The sequence below is a fragment of the Nannobrachium achirus genome (assembly GCF_963921795.1).
Source record: "Nannobrachium achirus genome assembly, chromosome: 7".
NCBI classification, from domain to species: domain Eukaryota; kingdom Metazoa; phylum Chordata; class Actinopteri; order Myctophiformes; family Myctophidae; genus Nannobrachium; species Nannobrachium achirus.
The window spans coordinates 48,773,666-48,792,141 of NC_137816.1; the positions used below are offsets into that span (position 1 = coordinate 48,773,666).

Sequence of the window (18,476 nt, forward strand, 5' to 3'; positions counted from 1 at the left end):
ATGTGTCATCTCATTAAAATCCAAACCATTGTTTTTGTGGTACAATCCATTTGCATGCAGCCATACATTATTTATTAAGCAAGAAGGCATGCCTTTGGCATGGCCAAGATAGGCTACTGTTTGCTGTAGGCTATATTTCATTTATTTAGAAAATATCATTGAAAAGTGAGTCTAATCATCTTCTCCAAGGCAGCTCCATTAATGACTACAGTAAAGCCCTGGTTTCCACCTGATCACTTCCTCTAAAGCAGTGGTTCACAACCTCACAACCTTTTGTGGATCAGGGCCCACTTGGAAAGTGTTCACGGCCCACCCATCTGACCGCGGGCAGGCATTTTCAGAGCATGTTTATTTTAATTATCAATCAATTCATTGTGTTCTGGCTTATCTCAATGGAACTAACGTAGTATACTTTAAGTTCCTGTATCGGTATCGCAATGAAAACTATATTAATGTTATTACTTGTGTCAGCAGAGTGTGCAAGTACTGCGTTTGGTGGTGGCGTATCTGTCGCATATCTGTCTGTGTTTACGCCCGTAGCCAATCAGGGACCAGCATTTTTGGTGACGTCACCATCAACAAGTGCGACCTGAAATAACAAGGCGCACTCTGCTGGCGCACAAGTAGGCCATACATGGCCAGGCCACGAGTGCACGAGTCGCAAGTTGGCACCTCGACAGAGAGAGTGCAGTCTAGTATCATAATTAAAATCATAGTGGTTTGCCAATTATTTGGGGCTTGCAATATCCTCATGGCCCACCAGTGGACCCTGGCCTACATTGAACAGGCTGCAGAGTACATGTATTAGATGTATTAGAGTGCTAATTGTCATCCTTCGTCCCAATATGTAACTACAAAATAATAAAAATACAAAACAAAGGCAGTGAGTACAATGTATAATTAGAACTAGAACTTAAAATAAGCCATCTGTTTTAAAAACAAGTCTAGTTAGTATAAAATACAGTGGTAGTGCAACAATTGTTAAATACTGTAATCTGTGTGCAATATTAGAGTGCAGTGCTGTTTTTGCAAGTTCCACCTGGACTCTGGTCTCTGCAGCATTGTTTGTCCATTTCAGGGTTAGTGCGTGGCTGCAGGGTGAATGTGTGTGGGTGTTGGAATGGGAGTGGATGGAATAGATAGACTAAAAGTGTGTGGAAGCCTTGTCTTGAAGTTCTGAATGATTTAAATGTGTTGGGAAGCAAATGTTGACTATCTTTACACTTACATGACCTAGTTACCGTATCTGCCATCTGTGTCAACAGCACCATTATGCCAGTGGTTCTCAAAGGGGTCCTTTGGGGGGTTCCAGGGGGTCCCCAGCTAAATTATTGATAGTTAGGAACCAAATGGACTCTTTGAAGTCTGTTCTTAGAGTTATGGGGCTCTGTGGCCTGATATGAATACCAAACTGAGCAAATTTCTTTCTTTCTTTTTAACGAGTTGCATCTCTGTTTCCTCTCTTTCGTTTTGCTTTAGGTGTGATTGCGTGGAGGATCTGGCTGAGAGAACATTTTGCGAGAAGGACGGAAACGACAACCAGAGGGCAATGACAGAGAATCGAGGTTAGAGAGAGAAGAGCTCTGATGTTGAGGCGGAAACAACCGAGAGAGGGAAAGTGAGTCAGAGCCGTGGGGGGGGAGGAAAGAAAAGGAAGGCAAGAACCAGGAGGGAAAGACTGGCAGAAAGAGTGATAGCGTGGTAAACACAGAGATGGAGTAGAGGAGGAACGACGACGGGGGCGTGTTCACACCCTTACCAGATGTCTCCCGGACTCCACAGTGGGCGTTGTCTAGCATTCGTCCAATCAGGACTGTTTCCAAGCCCTGCCCGTCGCCTGGTCCAAGCAGCCCGTTTCACCTGCTGGAAGAGTCCCTCCCCCCGGTGATGTGATGAATAAGTTTGAAGTTCTTGGCATTGTGGGAGAAGGTGGGTAGTAGTAGCTCCATCACTGCATTGTATACTGCACTGGTCCCCATTTGTGGGTCACGGACCGATTTCTATGGGTCACGACTCGACTAAATACGTAAAAAAAAATATATATATATATATATATATATATATATATATACATATATATATATATATATATATATATATACACAGTGAGTATATATTTCAAAATATGTTTTTTATTAATGAATACAAAATAAATACATTTTAAAAACAAACAAATCTAAGAAATTCCATGAACGAAAATGTTTTAAAAAATAATAATTAAGTAGTAGTGAAAATAGCCTATCTACAAGCTCACAACGCGGCGCAACGTGGATCACAGATTCATGTATCTGATCTATTTGTTATGCCCAATATAGTACACTAGACTAGACTAGGAGCTATAGTCAACTTTTTCATTGTAGGGCCGACACTTTGTTTACATCCTAGCCTATAAACAAAGTGTCGGTCTGACAATGGCCAAAATGATTATTTTATCATTATTTTACGCTTTTTGTGGTCATTTTTTGAATAGAAACACACATATGAAGCTTATTTTTTTATAAAATATTTTTGAAATATTATTTTTATTTTAGCATCCGTTTTTCAAGAAAAAGTTGACTATAGCTCCTTTAATGTCGACTAATGAATGAAAGTCCTCTCTAAATATTTTTGCCCAGAAATATGTGTCATCTCATTAAAATCAAAACCATTGTTTTTGTAATACAATCCATTTGCATGCAGCCATACATTATTTATCATGCAAGTAGGCATGCCATTGGCATGGCCAAGATAGGCTACTGTTCGCTGTAGGCTATATTTCATTTATTTCGAAAATATTATATTGATTTAAAAGTGAGTCTTATAACCTTCTCTAAAGGCAGCAGCAACTTAATGACTATTGTAGAGCTCTTGTTTCCACCGTCAGATCGTTTTTACCGTTTTAAAAGCTAAACTTATTAATTCATGTATGTTTGTGTCCCGGCCATCATTTCATTTCCCTTTTGGGTCTCGAGTTAAAAAGTTGGGGAACCGCTGCCGTATTGTGTATCCCCCAGTGCCCTTGGAACTACAGAATGTTCTTTCTGTGACCTGCTGGACACCAGCCACTACACCATAGGAGCAAAATGAAGGCTGTCCTGCCCCTTGCTGTGTCCTTTGGCTGTGCACTTTGCCTTTTACCTGCAGTTCCTTTACAACATTTACCCAGAGCAAGTCTGATCAGTACCATAACGTATATATATATTCATCATTATGTGTGGCATGAAAACAGTGTTCACGATTTAAAAATGTTTTGTTTGTTTGCATGTGTGCACACATGAGTGTGCTAGTGTGTGTGTGTGTGTGTGTGTGTGTGTGTGTGTGTGTGTGTGTGTGTGTGTGTGTGTGTGTGTGTGTGTGTGTGTGTGTGTGTGTGTGTGTGCCTATACCAAAAGACAAGCACGTATCTAGCATCACTTCATTCCTCCTTGAGACATTGAGGCAGGGTCCGAAAGTTGCTCGGCTTAAATAATAGTAAAGTGTTTTAAATGCTACCGCACTCACTCAAGTTCAAGTTCAAGTTTTTAATCAGAAAACATCATTGCATAACAGTATGAATTAGGATGTTTCTTACATTTCAAGAGGATCGCTCTATAAAATAGTCACACCCAGTGTGAAGTGAGCTGTGCTTAATTTCATTAAGCCTCCAGCGAAGGTTGGCCAATGTGGGATGGGGCGGGACATACATACAGACGCTGGACATACGTACACACAGACAAAGCCAGATGTACAGTAGGAGCGGTTAGCACCGCTAACAAAACACAGAAGCAAAAGCAAATCACTCATAATCACACCAGCTATTGTGTTTTCCACTGAACCCAACGTTCCCTGGCTGACTCCAGCCTAGCTGAAGTGACACACAACCGTCTCCTAATCCTAATGTGAGGAGACAGTCAGTGTAGCGTTGTTGATAATGATTCACGCTAACGGTGACTCGGTGAGCCCTTGTCGGTGTGCATTATTGGAAATGTAGATGCACACAAACGGGACAGTCACAACACGAGTTTTAAAGCCACCAGAAAGTAACTTTCTATTCATTTGTTTCCAGCCTCACTACAGTCTCACTGTGCAGATGACAAGCGTCAGACTGTGTGTGTTGTCAGTGTGTGGTCAGGCGTGGTCTTCAACCTATTGACGACATCGGTATAGGCAATTGTGCAGCCGATGTGTCCCGATTAGTAACCACTTTCGACCTACAGTAGCAGACCAGTGGAGGTCAATACCACCGGTGGAGGGCCAGTGTAGATGCCGGCATGCCGCAAGCCGCAAAGTAAAAAGAAGAAGAGGCCGATTCTACTAATGCCTTCTAAATCAGTAGTTCTCACACTTTCAAGATTTTTTCTAAAATGTCAAAGAATTGCAGATGTGCAAGCTCGCAGCGCTGCACGACGTGGAGTGATGTGAGCTTGTATATCTGCTCTTTTTGAATAGCCAACGCTAAAATCTAAAATGACACAGATGCTTTCCCGGTAAAGGCAAAATGTTTGAAAATGTTACTTTGAAACAGTGGTGGAAGTACTGTCCTCAGTCCATCTGACCCCTTTCCACCTTTTCTCTTCCTCTCTCTGGTGCAGGAGCATATGGAGTGGTGCTTAAGTGCAGACATAAGGTAAGTTATCATTTATTCATCGCACAGATTGATGCCTGTCTTGTGCTAAGGTTTTTCTAATATTAATGAAACTGCTCTGATGTAGTTTGTGAAAATTACTGTCTGCAGTTCAAAGTGCTAGAATATGTGAACCTTTATTTAGGGATGGGCAATTAGCCGAAAATGTATCATATGTTTTTGTTAATCGAATAATTGAAACAAATCGAATAGAAAATTTGATTTGTTATAGAATCTCAATCTAAATATATATCTATAGATTTTCTATATAATCTAGTAGTTGACTAAATCAATTCGTCTGATTAACCACTTGTTATAAAAAAAATAGCTGCTCTACAAGCTGTGTTGCCATGGGACGTGTTGTGAGCTTGTAGATCAGTATTTCTGCGATATATTCATTAATTATTCAATAATCGTAATCGAGGCAGAAGTTTGAAATAATCGTGACATTACTTTGAAGTCATATATAAGTGCTAGAATATTTGAACCTTTCCTTAAGAAATATCAAACTGGTTTCAGTTCATCCACGTTTTGTAGCGCATGTCAAATCAAATGTACAGTATATCCAAACATTGACAGGCAGAGATTCAGAGTAGCCTATAATTGGTAGCTGAAGGCTTATGTTTATGTTTTTACACAAAGAATAGCGACTAACCTTCATTTTGATAGATCTTTTATGTTATTGCAAGTAATCTAATTCCATTCCATTAATCAGTGTTAATAGTACTTGGCAGCTGCCAAAAACTACATTATACAGCAGCCAAATTGTTCTTACTAATAAAAAACCAACTGGTGTCGACATCTGCCCTTTTATCTCACTTCCACAGCTCATAGAAAATGAATGGAAATGTTTTTGATTAGATTTTAGTTTTCTTTTTGTTTTTAAGGGTGGTGGTTATTCAATGGTTTCTCATGGTGTGGATGCTTGTACTGATTTAAAGTTACTTTACTATATTTGTTTATTTTTGTGGGTCAGTACATTATAGTGTCAATGCAGTGTTCATTTTGACAGCTTGACAGTTTTAGTCATAGTCTTGAATACAATCATAATATTTAGTCATCTGAGTTTTAATCTAATGTCTACTAAATCTACAGTTGATTCTGTCAACAACAATGCATTTTGGCGGGCCTTGATAGCGTCGGAATTCCTGATTTTTCATGGTTGCATGCTGAAAATAGCCCATCTACAATCTATGTGAGCTTGTAGATCTGCTATTTCTAGAGCGCAGCCATACATGAAATGACTTCTACTGGATCTCTTTTATTGTGGGCTCGCCTATAAGGCGAGCACACTTTAGATATTGTCATTATTTCTATACTAGGCAGGCAGTCAGTGCAAGTATCAAAAAACTTCGGTTCCTTTCTACTCCTACATACTTAGTGAGAAAATGAAAATAAAAACATCAATGTGTTCAGCTTACTGTGGCGACGTGTGCTATTACTTTTTACAGCAATCGGCCAAATGGTGGCGCTGTAGGAAGCCTTCGAAAGTGCGAACTTTGAACAGGGATAGCTCATGCTGTGTTTTAGGTACAGCCATGAAACCTGTATACATGTATGCGTCTCCTCATGCCGAACAACTTTTACCCTCTAACTTTTGACCTCTGACCTTTAGGTCTCCCACAATTCGGAATAATATGAAAAACAGTAAAAATCTATCTCCTCCTGGGTTTTTTTCGTTACGCGCACAAAACTTTTTTCACATGAACTTTGGACCAATACGGTCAGATTTATCTCGGCGGATTTCTTTTAAAGTGAAATATAATTTTTTAATAATTCAATCAATATTGCGGTTTTATGGAAATTATTCTTCGGCCTCTAAATCATACATGCAAAGTTACACGTTCATGGCATTTGGCAAAGATGTGGAGGGTTAGTCAAAGTATCACCGAAACCAATTTTATTCCAATCGGCCAAAGGGGGGCGCTATACGAAGCGTTTGAAAATTCAAACTTCAAACGGGCATAAGTCATGACTCGTTTTGTTTGAAGACATGCAACTTGTTACACGCGTGCTTTGACTCAAGCGGAAGACATCTGTGTCGTTGTTAAGTAAGCTCCGCCCTTAAATTTTCCGCCATTTTGAGCAGTTTGTAAAACTGCTCAAAATGGAATTTTCGCTCCACGTGCACAAAACTTTTTTTACGTGAACTTTGGACCAATCTCTAAAGATCTGTCAGATCGGATTTCTTTAAAATTGAAACATGCTTTTTTAATAAATTCAATGAATATTGCAGTTTTATGCAAATTATTCTTCTGCCTCTAAATCATACATGCAAAGTAACATGTTCATGGCATTTGGCAAAGATGTAGAGTGTTAGTCCAAATATCACTAAAACCAATCTTACCCCAATTGGCCAAACGGGGGCGCTATATAATTTTGAGCAGTTTGTGAAACGCTTAAACCTGTTAGGATTTCTTTAGCAATTTGCATGAAACATTCTACACACTATCTAAGGACCTTTATCTAATATGCCTATGAAGTGCACACACACACACACACACACACACAAAAATATTATAATAATAAATATAGCTGCAAGCAGCGATAAAGTGGCCAAAGCCAAAAACACCTCAAATCATGAACACAGCCTGCAATGTGCGTGAAATCTTGCAAGCACATTCCCAATAGGTCAAGGAACAGATACCACCCTTCTCACATTGGCCTGTTATAGCGCCACCAGCGGGTCAACTTTTGCATAACAATTTTTTGGAACAAAATGGACCAATCTTTGACGTCAGTAACGTCAAAGTGAGCACTGCCTGCGATCTTGACATTTTGTGATTTTATAGCCATTGTTTTCTGGCTTGAAGCGAGCCCACAATTGTTTCGAAGGAACAATATTTGTCTAGTTGTGAGTGGGCTCGCCTATAAGGCGAGCACACTTTAGATATTGTCATTATTTATTGTGGGCTCGCCTATAAGGCGAGCACACTTTAGATATTGTCATTATTTCTATACTAGGCAGGCAGTCAGTGCAAGTATCAAAAAACTTCGGTTCCTTTCTACTCCTACATACTTAGTGAGAAAATGAAAATAAAAACATCAATGTGTTCAGCTTACTGTGGCGACGTGTGCTATTACTTTTTACAGCAATCGGCCAAATGGTGGCGCTGTAGGAAGCCTTCGAAAGTGCGAACTTTGAACAGGTATAGCTCATGCTGTGTTTGAGGTAAAGCCATGAAACCTGTATACACGTATGCGTCTCCTCATGCCGAACAACTTTTACGCTCTGACTTTTGACCTTTGACCTTTAGATCTCCCACAATTTGGAATTATATGAAAAACAGTAAAAATCTATCTCCTCCTGGGTTTTTTTCGTTACGTGCACGAAACTTTTTTCACATGAACTTTGGACCAATACGGTCAGATTTATCTCGGCGGATTTCTTTTAAAGTGAAATATAATTTTTTAATAATTCAATCAATATTGCGGTTTTATGGAAATTATTCTTCGGCCTCTAAATCATACATGCAAAGTTACACGTTCATGGCATTTGGCAAAGATGTGGAGGGTTAGTCAAAGTATCACCGAAACCAATTTTATTCCAATCGGCCAAAGGGGGGCGCTATACGAAGCGTTTGAAAATTCAAACTTCAAACGGGCATAAGTCATGACTCGTTTTGTTTGAAGACATGCAACTTGTTACACGCGTGCTTTGACTCAAGCGGAAGACATCTGTGTCGTTGTTAAGTAAGCTCCGCCCTTAAATTTTCCGCCATTTTGAGCAGTTTGTAAAACTGCTCAAAATGGAATTTTCGCTCCACGTGCACAAAACTTTTTTTACGTGAACTTTGGACCAATCTCTAAAGATCTGTCAGATCGGATTTCTTTAAAATTGAAACATGCTTTTTTAATAAATTCAATGAATATTGCAGTTTTATGCAAATTATTCTTCTGCCTCTAAATCATACATGCAAAGTAACATGTTCATGGCATTTGGCAAAGATGTAGAGTGTTAGTCCAAATATCACTAAAACCAATCTTACCCCAATTGGCCAAACGGGGGCGCTATATCATTTTGAGCAGTTTGTGAAACGCTTAAACCTGTTAGGATTTCTTTAGCAATTTGCATGAAACATTCTACACACTATCTAAGGACCTTTATCTAATATGCCTATGAAGTGCACACACACACACACACACAAAAATATTATAATAATAAATATAGCTGCAAGCAGCGATAAAGTGGCCAAAGCCAAAAACACCTCAAATCATGAACACAGCCTGCAATGTGCGTGAAATCTTGCAAGCACATTCCCAATAGGTCAAGGAACAGATACCACCCTTCTCACATTGGCCTGTTATAGCGCCACCAGCGGGTCAACTTTTGCATAACAATTTTTTGGAACAAAATGGACCAATCTTTGACGTCAGTAACGTCAAAGTGAGCACTGCCTGCGATCTTGACATTTTGTGATTTTATAGCCATTGTTTTCTGGCTTGAAGCGAGCCCACAATTGTTTCGAAGGAACAATATTTGTCTAGTTGTGGGCTCGCCTATAAGGCGAGCACACTTTAGATATTGTCAATATTTATCTATCAGGCAGGCAATCAACAGTAGACGGGATTTCGGTTCCTTTCTACTCCTACATACTTAGTGAGAAAATGAAAATAAAAACATCAATGTGTTCAGTTTACAGTAGCGAAGTGTGCTATTATTTTCTATAGCAATCGGCCAAATGGTGGCGCTGTAGGAAGCCTTCGAAAGTGCGAACTTTGAACAGGTATAGCTCATGCTGTGTTTGAGGTAAAGCCATGAAACCTGTATACACGTATGCGTCTCCTCATGCCGAACAACTTTTACCCTCTAACTTTTGACCTCTGACCTTTAGGTCTCCCACAATTCGGAATTATATGAAAAACAGTAAAAATCTATCTCCTCCTGGGATTTTTGCGATACGCGCATGAAACTTTTTTTACATGAACTTTGGACCAATATGGTCAGATTTATCTCGGCGGATTTCTTTTAAAGTGAAATATATTTTTTTAATAATTCAATGTATATTGCGGTTTTATGCAAATTATTCTTCGGCCTCTAAATCATACATGCAAAGTTACACGTTCATGGCATTTGGCAAAGATGTAGAGGGTTAGTCAAAGTATCACTGAAACCAATTTTATTCCAATCGGCCAAAGGGGGGCGCTGTATGAAGCGTTTGAAATTTCAAACTTCAAACGGGCATAAGTCATGACTCGTTTCGTTTGAAGTCATGCAACTTGCTTACACGCGTGCTTTGGCTCGAGCGAAAGACATCTGTGTCTTTGTTAAGTAAGCTCCGCCCTTAGATTTCCCGCCATTTTGAGCAGTTTGTGAAACGCTTAAACCCGCTTTTATTCTGGAATGTTCGCGTCACGTGCACAAAACTTTTTTTAAGTGAACTTCGGACCGATATCTAAAGATCTGTCAGATCGGATTTTTTAAAAATTGAAACATGCTTTTTTAATAAATTCAATGAATATTGCAGTTTTATGCAAATTATTCTTCTGCCTCTAAATCATGTATGCAAAGTAACATGTTCATGGCATTTGGCAAAGATGTAGAGTGTTATTCCAAATATCACTAAAACCAATTTTACCCCAATTGGCCAAAGGGGAGCGCTATATCATTTTGAGCAGTTTGTGAAACGCTTAAACCTGTTAAGATTTTTTTTGCAATTTGCATGAAACATTCTACACACAATCTAAGGACCATTATCTAATATGCCTATGCAGTGCACACACACAAAAAAATAAAATAATAATAAATATAGCTGCAAGCAGCCATAAAGTGGCCAAGGCCAAAAACACAGCAAAATCATGAACACAGCCTGCAATGTGCGTGAAATCTTGCAAGCACATTACCAATAGGTCAAGGAACAGATACCACCCTTCTCACATTAGCCTGTTATAGCGCCACCAGTGGGTCAACTTTTGCACAACACATTTTTGGAACAAAATGGACCAATCTTTGACGTCAGTAACGTCAAAGAGATCACTGCCTGCGATCTTGACATTTTGTACTTTTATAGCCATTGTTTTCGGGCTTGAAGCGAGCCCACAATTGTTTCGAAGGAACAATATTTTCTAGTTTATTTATCTATCAGGCAGGCATATCAAGTATCAAAAAACTTCGGTTCCTTTCTACTCCTACATACTTAGTGAGAAAATGAAAATAAAAACATCAATGTGTTCAGTTTACAGTGGCGAAGTGTGCTATTACTTTTTACAGCAATCGGCCAAATGGTGGCGCTGTAGGAAGCCTTCGAAAGTGCGAACTTTGAACAGGTATAGCTCATGCTGTGTTATACATACAGCCATGAAACCTGTATACACTTATGCGTCTCCTCATGCCGAACAACTTTTACCCTCTAACTTTTGACCTCTGACCTTTAGGTCTCCCACAATTCGGAATTATATGAAAAACAGTAAAAATCTATCTCCTCCTGGGTTTTTTTTGTTACGCGCACAAAACTTTTTTCACATGAACTTTGGACCAATACGGTCAGATTTATCTCGGTGGATTTCTTTTAAAGTGAAATATCATTTTTTAATAATTCAATCAATATTGCGGTTTTATGCAAATTATTCTTCTGCCTCTAAATCATACATGCAAAGTTACACGTTCATGGCATTTGGCAAAGATGTGGAGGGTTAGTCAAAGTATCACTGAAACCAATTTTATTCCAATCGGCCAAAGGGGGGCGCTATACGAAGCGTCTGAAAATTCAAACTTCAAACGGGCATAAGTCATCACTCGTTTCGTTTGAAGACATGCAACTTGTTACACGCGTGCTTTGACTCAAGCGGAAGACATCTGTGTCGTTGTTAAGTAAGCTCCGCCCTTCGATTTTCCGCCACTTTGAGCAGTTTGTAAAACGCGTAAACCCGCTTTTATTCTGGAATTTTCGCGTCACGTGCACAAAACTTTTTTTACGTGAACTTTGGACCGATATCTAAAGATCTGTCAGATCGGATTTCTTTAACATTGAAACATGCTTTTTTAAATAATTCAAACAATATTGCATTTTTATGCAAATTATTCTTCTGCCTCTAAAACATACAAGCAAAGTCACATTTTCATTACAAAATAGTGTAGAGGGTTAGTTCAAATATCACTGAAACCAATCTTACCCCAAATGGCCAAAGGGGGGCGCTATATAATTTTGAGCAGTTTGTAAAACGCTTAAACCCGTTTTTATTCTAGGATTTTTTTTGCAATTTGCATGAAACATTCTACACGCAATCTAAGGACCTTTATCTAACATGCCTATGAAGTGCACACAAAAAAATTATAAAATAATAATAATAAATATAGCTGCAAGCAGCGATAAAGTGTCCAAAGCCAAAAACACCTCAAATCATGAACACAGCCTGGGATGTGCGTGAAATCTTGCAAGCACATTCCCAATAGGTCAAGGAACAGATACCAACCTTCTCACATTGGCCTGTTATAGCGCCACCAGCGGGTCAACCTTTGCACAACACATTTTTGGAACAAAATGGACCAATCTTTGACGTCAGTAACGTCAAAGAGAGCACTGCCTGCGATCTTGACATTTTGTGCTTTTATAGCCATTGTTTTCTGGCTTGAAGCGAGCCCACAATTGTTTCGAAGGAACAATATTTTTCTAGTTGTGGGCTCGCCTATAAGGCGAGCACACTTTAGATATTGTCATTATTTATTTATTTATTGTGGGCTCGCCTATAAGGCGAGCACACTTTAGATATTGTCATTATTTCTATACTAGGCAGGCAGTCAGTGCAAGTATCAAAAAACTTCGGTTCCTTTCTACTCCTACATACTTAGTGAGAAAATGAAAATAAAAACATCAATGTGTTCAGCTTACTGTGGCGACGTGTGCTATTACTTTTTACAGCAATCGGCCAAATGGTGGCGCTGTAGGAAGCCTTCGAAAGTGCGAACTTTGAACAGGTATAGCTCATGCTGTGTTTGAGGTAAAGCCATGAAACCTGTATACACGTATGCGTCTCCTCATGCCGAACAACTTTTACGCTCTGACTTTTGACCTTTGACCTTTAGATATCCCACAATTTGGAATTATATGAAAAACAGTAAAAATCTATCTCCTCCTGGGTTTTTTTCGTTACGCGCACGAAACTTTTTTCACATGAACTTTGGACCAATACGGTCAGATTGATCAAACAGATTTCTTTTAAAGTGAAATATAATTTTTTAATAATTCAATCAATATTGCGGTTTTATGCAAATTATTCTTCGGCCTCTAAATCATACATGCAAAGTTACACGTTCATGGCATTTGGCAAAGATGTAGAGGGTTAGTCAAAGTATTACTGAAACCAATTTTAGTCCAATCGGCCAAAGGGGGGCGCTATACGAAGCGTTTGAAAATTCAAACTTCAAACGGGCATAAGTCATGACTCGTTTCGTTTTAAGACATGCAACTTGCTTACACGCGTGCTTTGACTCGAGCGGAAGACATCTGTGTCTTTGTTAAGTAAGCTCCGCCCTTCGATTTTCCGCCATTTTGAGCAGTTTGTAAAACGCATAAACCCGCTTTTATTCTGGAATTTTCGCTCCATGTGCACAAAACTTTCTTTACGTGAACTTTGGACCAATATCTAAAGATCTGTCAGATCGGATTTTTTTTTTAATTGAAACATGCTTTTTTAATAATTCAATGAATATTGCAGTTTTATGCAAATTATTCTTCTGCCTCTAAATCATACATGCAAAGTAACATGTTCATGGCATTTGGCAAAGATGTAGAGTGTTAGTCCAAATATCACGAAATCCAATCTCACTCCAATTGGCCAAAGGGGGGCGCTATATCATTTTGAGCAGTTTGTGAAACGCTTAAACCCGTTAGGATTTTTTTAGCAATTTGCATGAAACATTCTACACACAATCTAAGGACCTTTATCTAATATGCCTATGAAGTGCACACACACACAAAAAGAAAAATAATAACAAATATAGCTGCAAGCAGCGATAAAGTGGCCAAAGCCAAAAACACCTCAAATCATGAACACAGCCTGCAATGTCCGTGAAATCTTGCAAGCACATTCCCAATAGGTCAAGGAACAGATACCACCCTTCTTACATTGGCCTGTTATAATAGCGCCACCAGCGGGTCAACTTTTGGCACAACACATTTTTGGAACAAAATGGACCAATCTTTGACGTCAGTAACGTCAAAGAGAGCACTGCCTGCGATCTTGACATTTTGTACTTTTATAGCCATTGTTTTCTGGCTTGAAGCGAGCCCACAATTGTTTCGAAGGAACAATATTTTTCTAGTGACAATATCTAACCGTCATATCAAGTTCTCCTCAAAACTTCGGTTCCTTTCTACTCCTACATACTTAGTGAGAAAATGAAAATAAAAACATCAATGTGTTCAGCTTACTGTGGCGACGTGTGCTATTACTTTTTACAGCAATCGGCCAAATGGTGGCGCTGTAGGAAGCCTTCGAAAGTGCGAACTTTGAACAGGTATAGCTCATGCTGTGTTATACATACAGCCATGAAACCTGTATACACTTATGCGTCTCCTCATGCCGAACAACTTTTACCCTCTAACTTTTGACCTCTGACCTTTAGGTCTCCCACAATTCGGAATTATATGAAAAACAGTAAAAATCTATCTCCTCCTGGGTTTTTTTTGTTACGCGCACAAAACTTTTTTCACATGAACTTTGGACCAATACGGTCAGATTTATCTCGGTGGATTTCTTTTAAAGTGAAATATCATTTTTTAATAATTCAATCAATATTGCGGTTTTATGCAAATTATTCTTCGGCCTCTAAATCATACATGCAAAGTTACACGTTCATGGCATTTGGCAAAGATGTGGAGGGTTAGTCAAAGTATCACTGAAACCAATTTTATTCCAATCGGCCAAAGGGGGGCGCTATACGAAGCGTTTGAAAATTCAAACTTCAAACGGGCATAAGTCATGACTCGTTTCATTTGAAGACATGCAACTTGTTACACGCGTGCTTTGACTCAAGCGGAAGACATCTGTGTCGTTGTTAAGTAAGCTCCGCCCTTCGATTTTCCGCCATTTTGAGCAGTTTGTAAAACACGTAAACCCGCTTTTATTGTGGAATTTTCGCTCCACGTGCACAAAACTTTTTTTACGTGAACTTTGGACCGATATCTAAAGATCTGTCAGATCGGATTTCTTTAAAATTGAAACATGCTTTTTTAAATAAATTCAATGAATATTGCAGTTTTATGCAAATTATTCTTCTGCCTCTAAATCATACATGCAAAGTAACATGTTCATGGCATTTGGCAAAGATGTAGAGTGTTAGTCCAAATATCACTAAAACCAATCTTACCCCAATTGGCCAAAGGGGGGCGCTATATCATTTTGAGCAGTTTGTGAAACGCTTAAACCCGTTAGGATTTTTTTTTTGCAATTTGCATGAAACATTCTACACACAATCTAAGGACCTTTATCTAATATGCCTATGAAGTGCACACACACAAAAAAATAATAATAATGAATATAGCTGCAAGCAGCGATAAAGTGGCCAAAGCCAAAAACACCTCAAATCATGAACACAGCCTGCAATGTGCCTGAAATCTTGCAAGCACATTCCCAATAGGTCAAGGAACAGATACCACCCTTCTTACATTGGCCTGTTATAGCGCCACCAGCGGGTCAACTTTTGCACAACACATTTTTGGAACAAAATGGACCAATCTTTGACATCAGTAACGTCAAAGAGAGCACTGCCTGCGATCTTGACATTTTGTACTTTTATAGCCATTGTTTTCTGGCTAGAAGCGAGCCCACAATTGTTTCGAAGGAACAATATTTTTCTAGTTGTGGGCTCGCCTATAAGGCGAGCACACTTTAGATATTGTCATTATTTATTTATTTATTTATCTATCAGGCAGTCATATCAAGTATCAAAAAACTTCGGTTCCTTTCTACTCCTACATACTTAGTGAGAAAATGAAAATAAAAACATCAATGTGTTCAGTTTACAGTGGCGAAGTGTGCTATTACTTTTTACAGCAATCGGCCAAATGGTGGCGCTGTAGGAAGCCTTCGAAAGTGCGAACTTTGAACAGGTATAGCTCATGCTGTGTTTGAGGTACAGGCATGAAACCTGTATACACGTATGCGTCTCCTCATGCCGAACAACTTTTAGCCTCTGACTTTTGACCTCTGACCTTTAGATCTCCCACAATTCGGAATTATATGAAAAACAGTAAAAATCTATCTCCTCCTGGGTTTTTTTCGATACGCGCACAAAACTTTTTTCACATGAACTTTGGACCAATACGGTCAAACTAATCTCGGCGGATTTCTTTTAAAGTGAAATATAATTTTTTAATAATTCAATAAATATTGCAGTTTTATGCAAATTATTCTTCGGCCTCTAAATCATACATGCAAAGTTACACGTTCATGGCATTTGGCAAAGATGTAGAGGGTTAGTCAAGGTATCACTGAAACCAATTTTATTCCAATCGGCCAAAGGGGGGCGCTATACGAAGCGTCTGAAAATTCAAACTTCAAACGGGCATAAGTCATGACTCGTTTCATTTGAAGACATGCAACTTGTTACACGCGTGCTTTGACTCAAGCGGAAGACATCTGTGTCGTTGTTAAGTAAGCTCCGCCCTTCGATTTTCCGCCACTTTGAGCAGTTTGTAAAACGCGTAAACCCGCTTTTATTCTGGAATTTTCGCGTCACGTGCACAAAACTTTTTTTACGTGAACTTTGGACCGATATCTAAAGATCTGTCAGATCGGATTTCTTTAACATTGAAACATGCTTTTTTAAATAATTCAAACAATATTGCATTTTTATGCAAATTATTCTTCTGCCTCTAAAACATACAAGCAAAGTCACATTTTCATGACAAAATAGTGTAGAGGGTTAGTTCAAATATCACTGAAACCAATCTTACCCCAAATGGCCAAAGGGGGGCGCTATATAATTTTGAGCAGTTTGTAAAACGCTTAAACCCGTTTTTATTCTAGGATTTTTTTTGCAATTTGCATGAAACATTCTACACGCAATCTAAGGACCTTTATCTAACATGCCTATGAAGTGCACACAAAAAAATTATAAAATAATAATAATAAATATAGCTGCAAGCAGCGATAAAGTGTCCAAAGCCAAAAACACCTCAAATCATGAACACAGCCTGGGATGTGCGTGAAATCTTGCAAGCACATTCCCAATAGGTCAAGGAACAGATACCAACCTTCTCACATTGGCCTGTTATAGCGCCACCAGCGGGTCAACTTTTGCACAACACATTTTTGGAACAAAATGGACGAATCTTTGACGTCAGTAACGTCAAAGAGAGCACTGCCTGCGATCTTGACATTTTGTGCTTTTATAGCCATTGTTTTCTGGCTTGAAGCGAGCCCACAATTGTTTCGAAGGAACAATATTTTTCTAGTTGTGGGCTCGCCTAAAGGCGAGCACACTTTAGATATTGTCATTATTTATTTATTTATTTATTTATATACTATATCAAGTTCTCCTCAATACTTTGGCACCTTTCTACTCCTACATACTTAATGAGAAAATGAAAATAAAAACATAAATGTGTTCAGTTTACAGTGGCGACGTGTGCTATTACTTTATACAGCAATCGGCCAAATGGTGGCGCTGCAGGAAGCCTTCGAAAGTGCGAACTTTGAACAGGTATAGCTCATGCTGTGTTATACATACAGCCATGAAACCTGTATACACTTATGCGTCTCCTCATGCCGAACAACTTTTAGCCTCTGACTTTTGACCTCTGACCTTTAGGTCTCCCACAATTCGGAATTATATGAAAAACAGTAAAAATCTATCTCCTCCTGGGTTTTTTTTGTTACGCGCACAAAACTTTTTTCACATGAACTTTGGACCAATACGGTCAGATTTATCTCGGTGGATTTCTTTTAAAGTGAAATATCATTTTTTAATAATTCAATCAATATTGCGGTTTTATGCAAATTATTCTTCGGCCTCTAAATCATACATGCAAAGTTACACGTTCATGGCATTTGGCAAAGATGTGGAGGGTTAGTCAAAGTATCACTGAAACCAATTTTATTCCAATCGGCCAAAGGGGGGCGCTATACGAAGCGTCTGAAAATTCAAACTTCAAACGGGCATAAGTCATGACTCGTTTCGTTTGAAGACATGCAACTTGTTACATGCGTGCTTTGACTCAAGCGGAAGACATCTGTGTCGTTGTTAAGTAAGCTCCGCCCTTCCATTTTCCGCCATTTTGAGCAGTTTGTAAAACGCGTAAACCCGCTTTTATTCTGGAATTTTCGCGTCACGTGCACAAAACTTTTTTTACGTGAACTTTGGACCGATATCTAAAGATCTGTCAGATCGGATTTCTTTAACATTGAAACATGCTTTTTTAAATAATTCAAACAATATTGCATTTTTATGCAAATTATTCTTCTGCCTCTAAAACATACATGCAAAGTCACATTTTCATGACAAAATAGTGTAGAGGGTTAGTTCAAATATCACTGAAACCAATCTTACCCCAAATGGCCAAAGGGGGGCGCTATATAATTTTGAGCAGTTTGTAAAACGCTTAAACCCGTTTTTATTCTAGGATTTTTTTTGCAATTTGCATGAAACATTCTACACGCAATCTAAGGACCTTTATCTAACATGCCTATGAAGTGCACACAAAAAAATTATAAAATAATAATAATAAATATAGCTGCAAGTGTAACCCTGGTTACTTATTGCAACCAAACGTGGCAACCCAACCAGACATGGCAACCTTGTCAAGCAAGGAGTATAAATAAAGGTTGAGGTGATGTCACTTCCTAGATTGCCACTCCCTCCCAACCCAGAGTGTTTGGAAGCAGCATGGTTCATGCTATGCTGCTGCAGCTGCCCTCATGCTGTATACTTTCTGTGCCTATCCATACCTAC

The 18,476-nt window shown here is 38.9% G+C and overlaps 1 protein-coding gene across 1 annotated transcript in view; it reads left to right on the forward strand.

The window, feature by feature from the left end:
• Positions 1-18,476, forward strand: part of cdkl5 (cyclin dependent kinase like 5) — a 111,150-nt gene that overhangs the window by 2,381 nt on the left and 90,293 nt on the right. Inside the window, exons 2-3 of the mRNA XM_080730805.1 lie at positions 1,480-1,929; positions 4,551-4,585. Coding sequence (XP_080586931.1) covers positions 1,893-1,929; positions 4,551-4,585 — 72 coding nt within the window. The 5' untranslated portion in view covers positions 1,480-1,892. The remainder of the gene's footprint in view (positions 1-1,479; positions 1,930-4,550; positions 4,586-18,476) is intronic.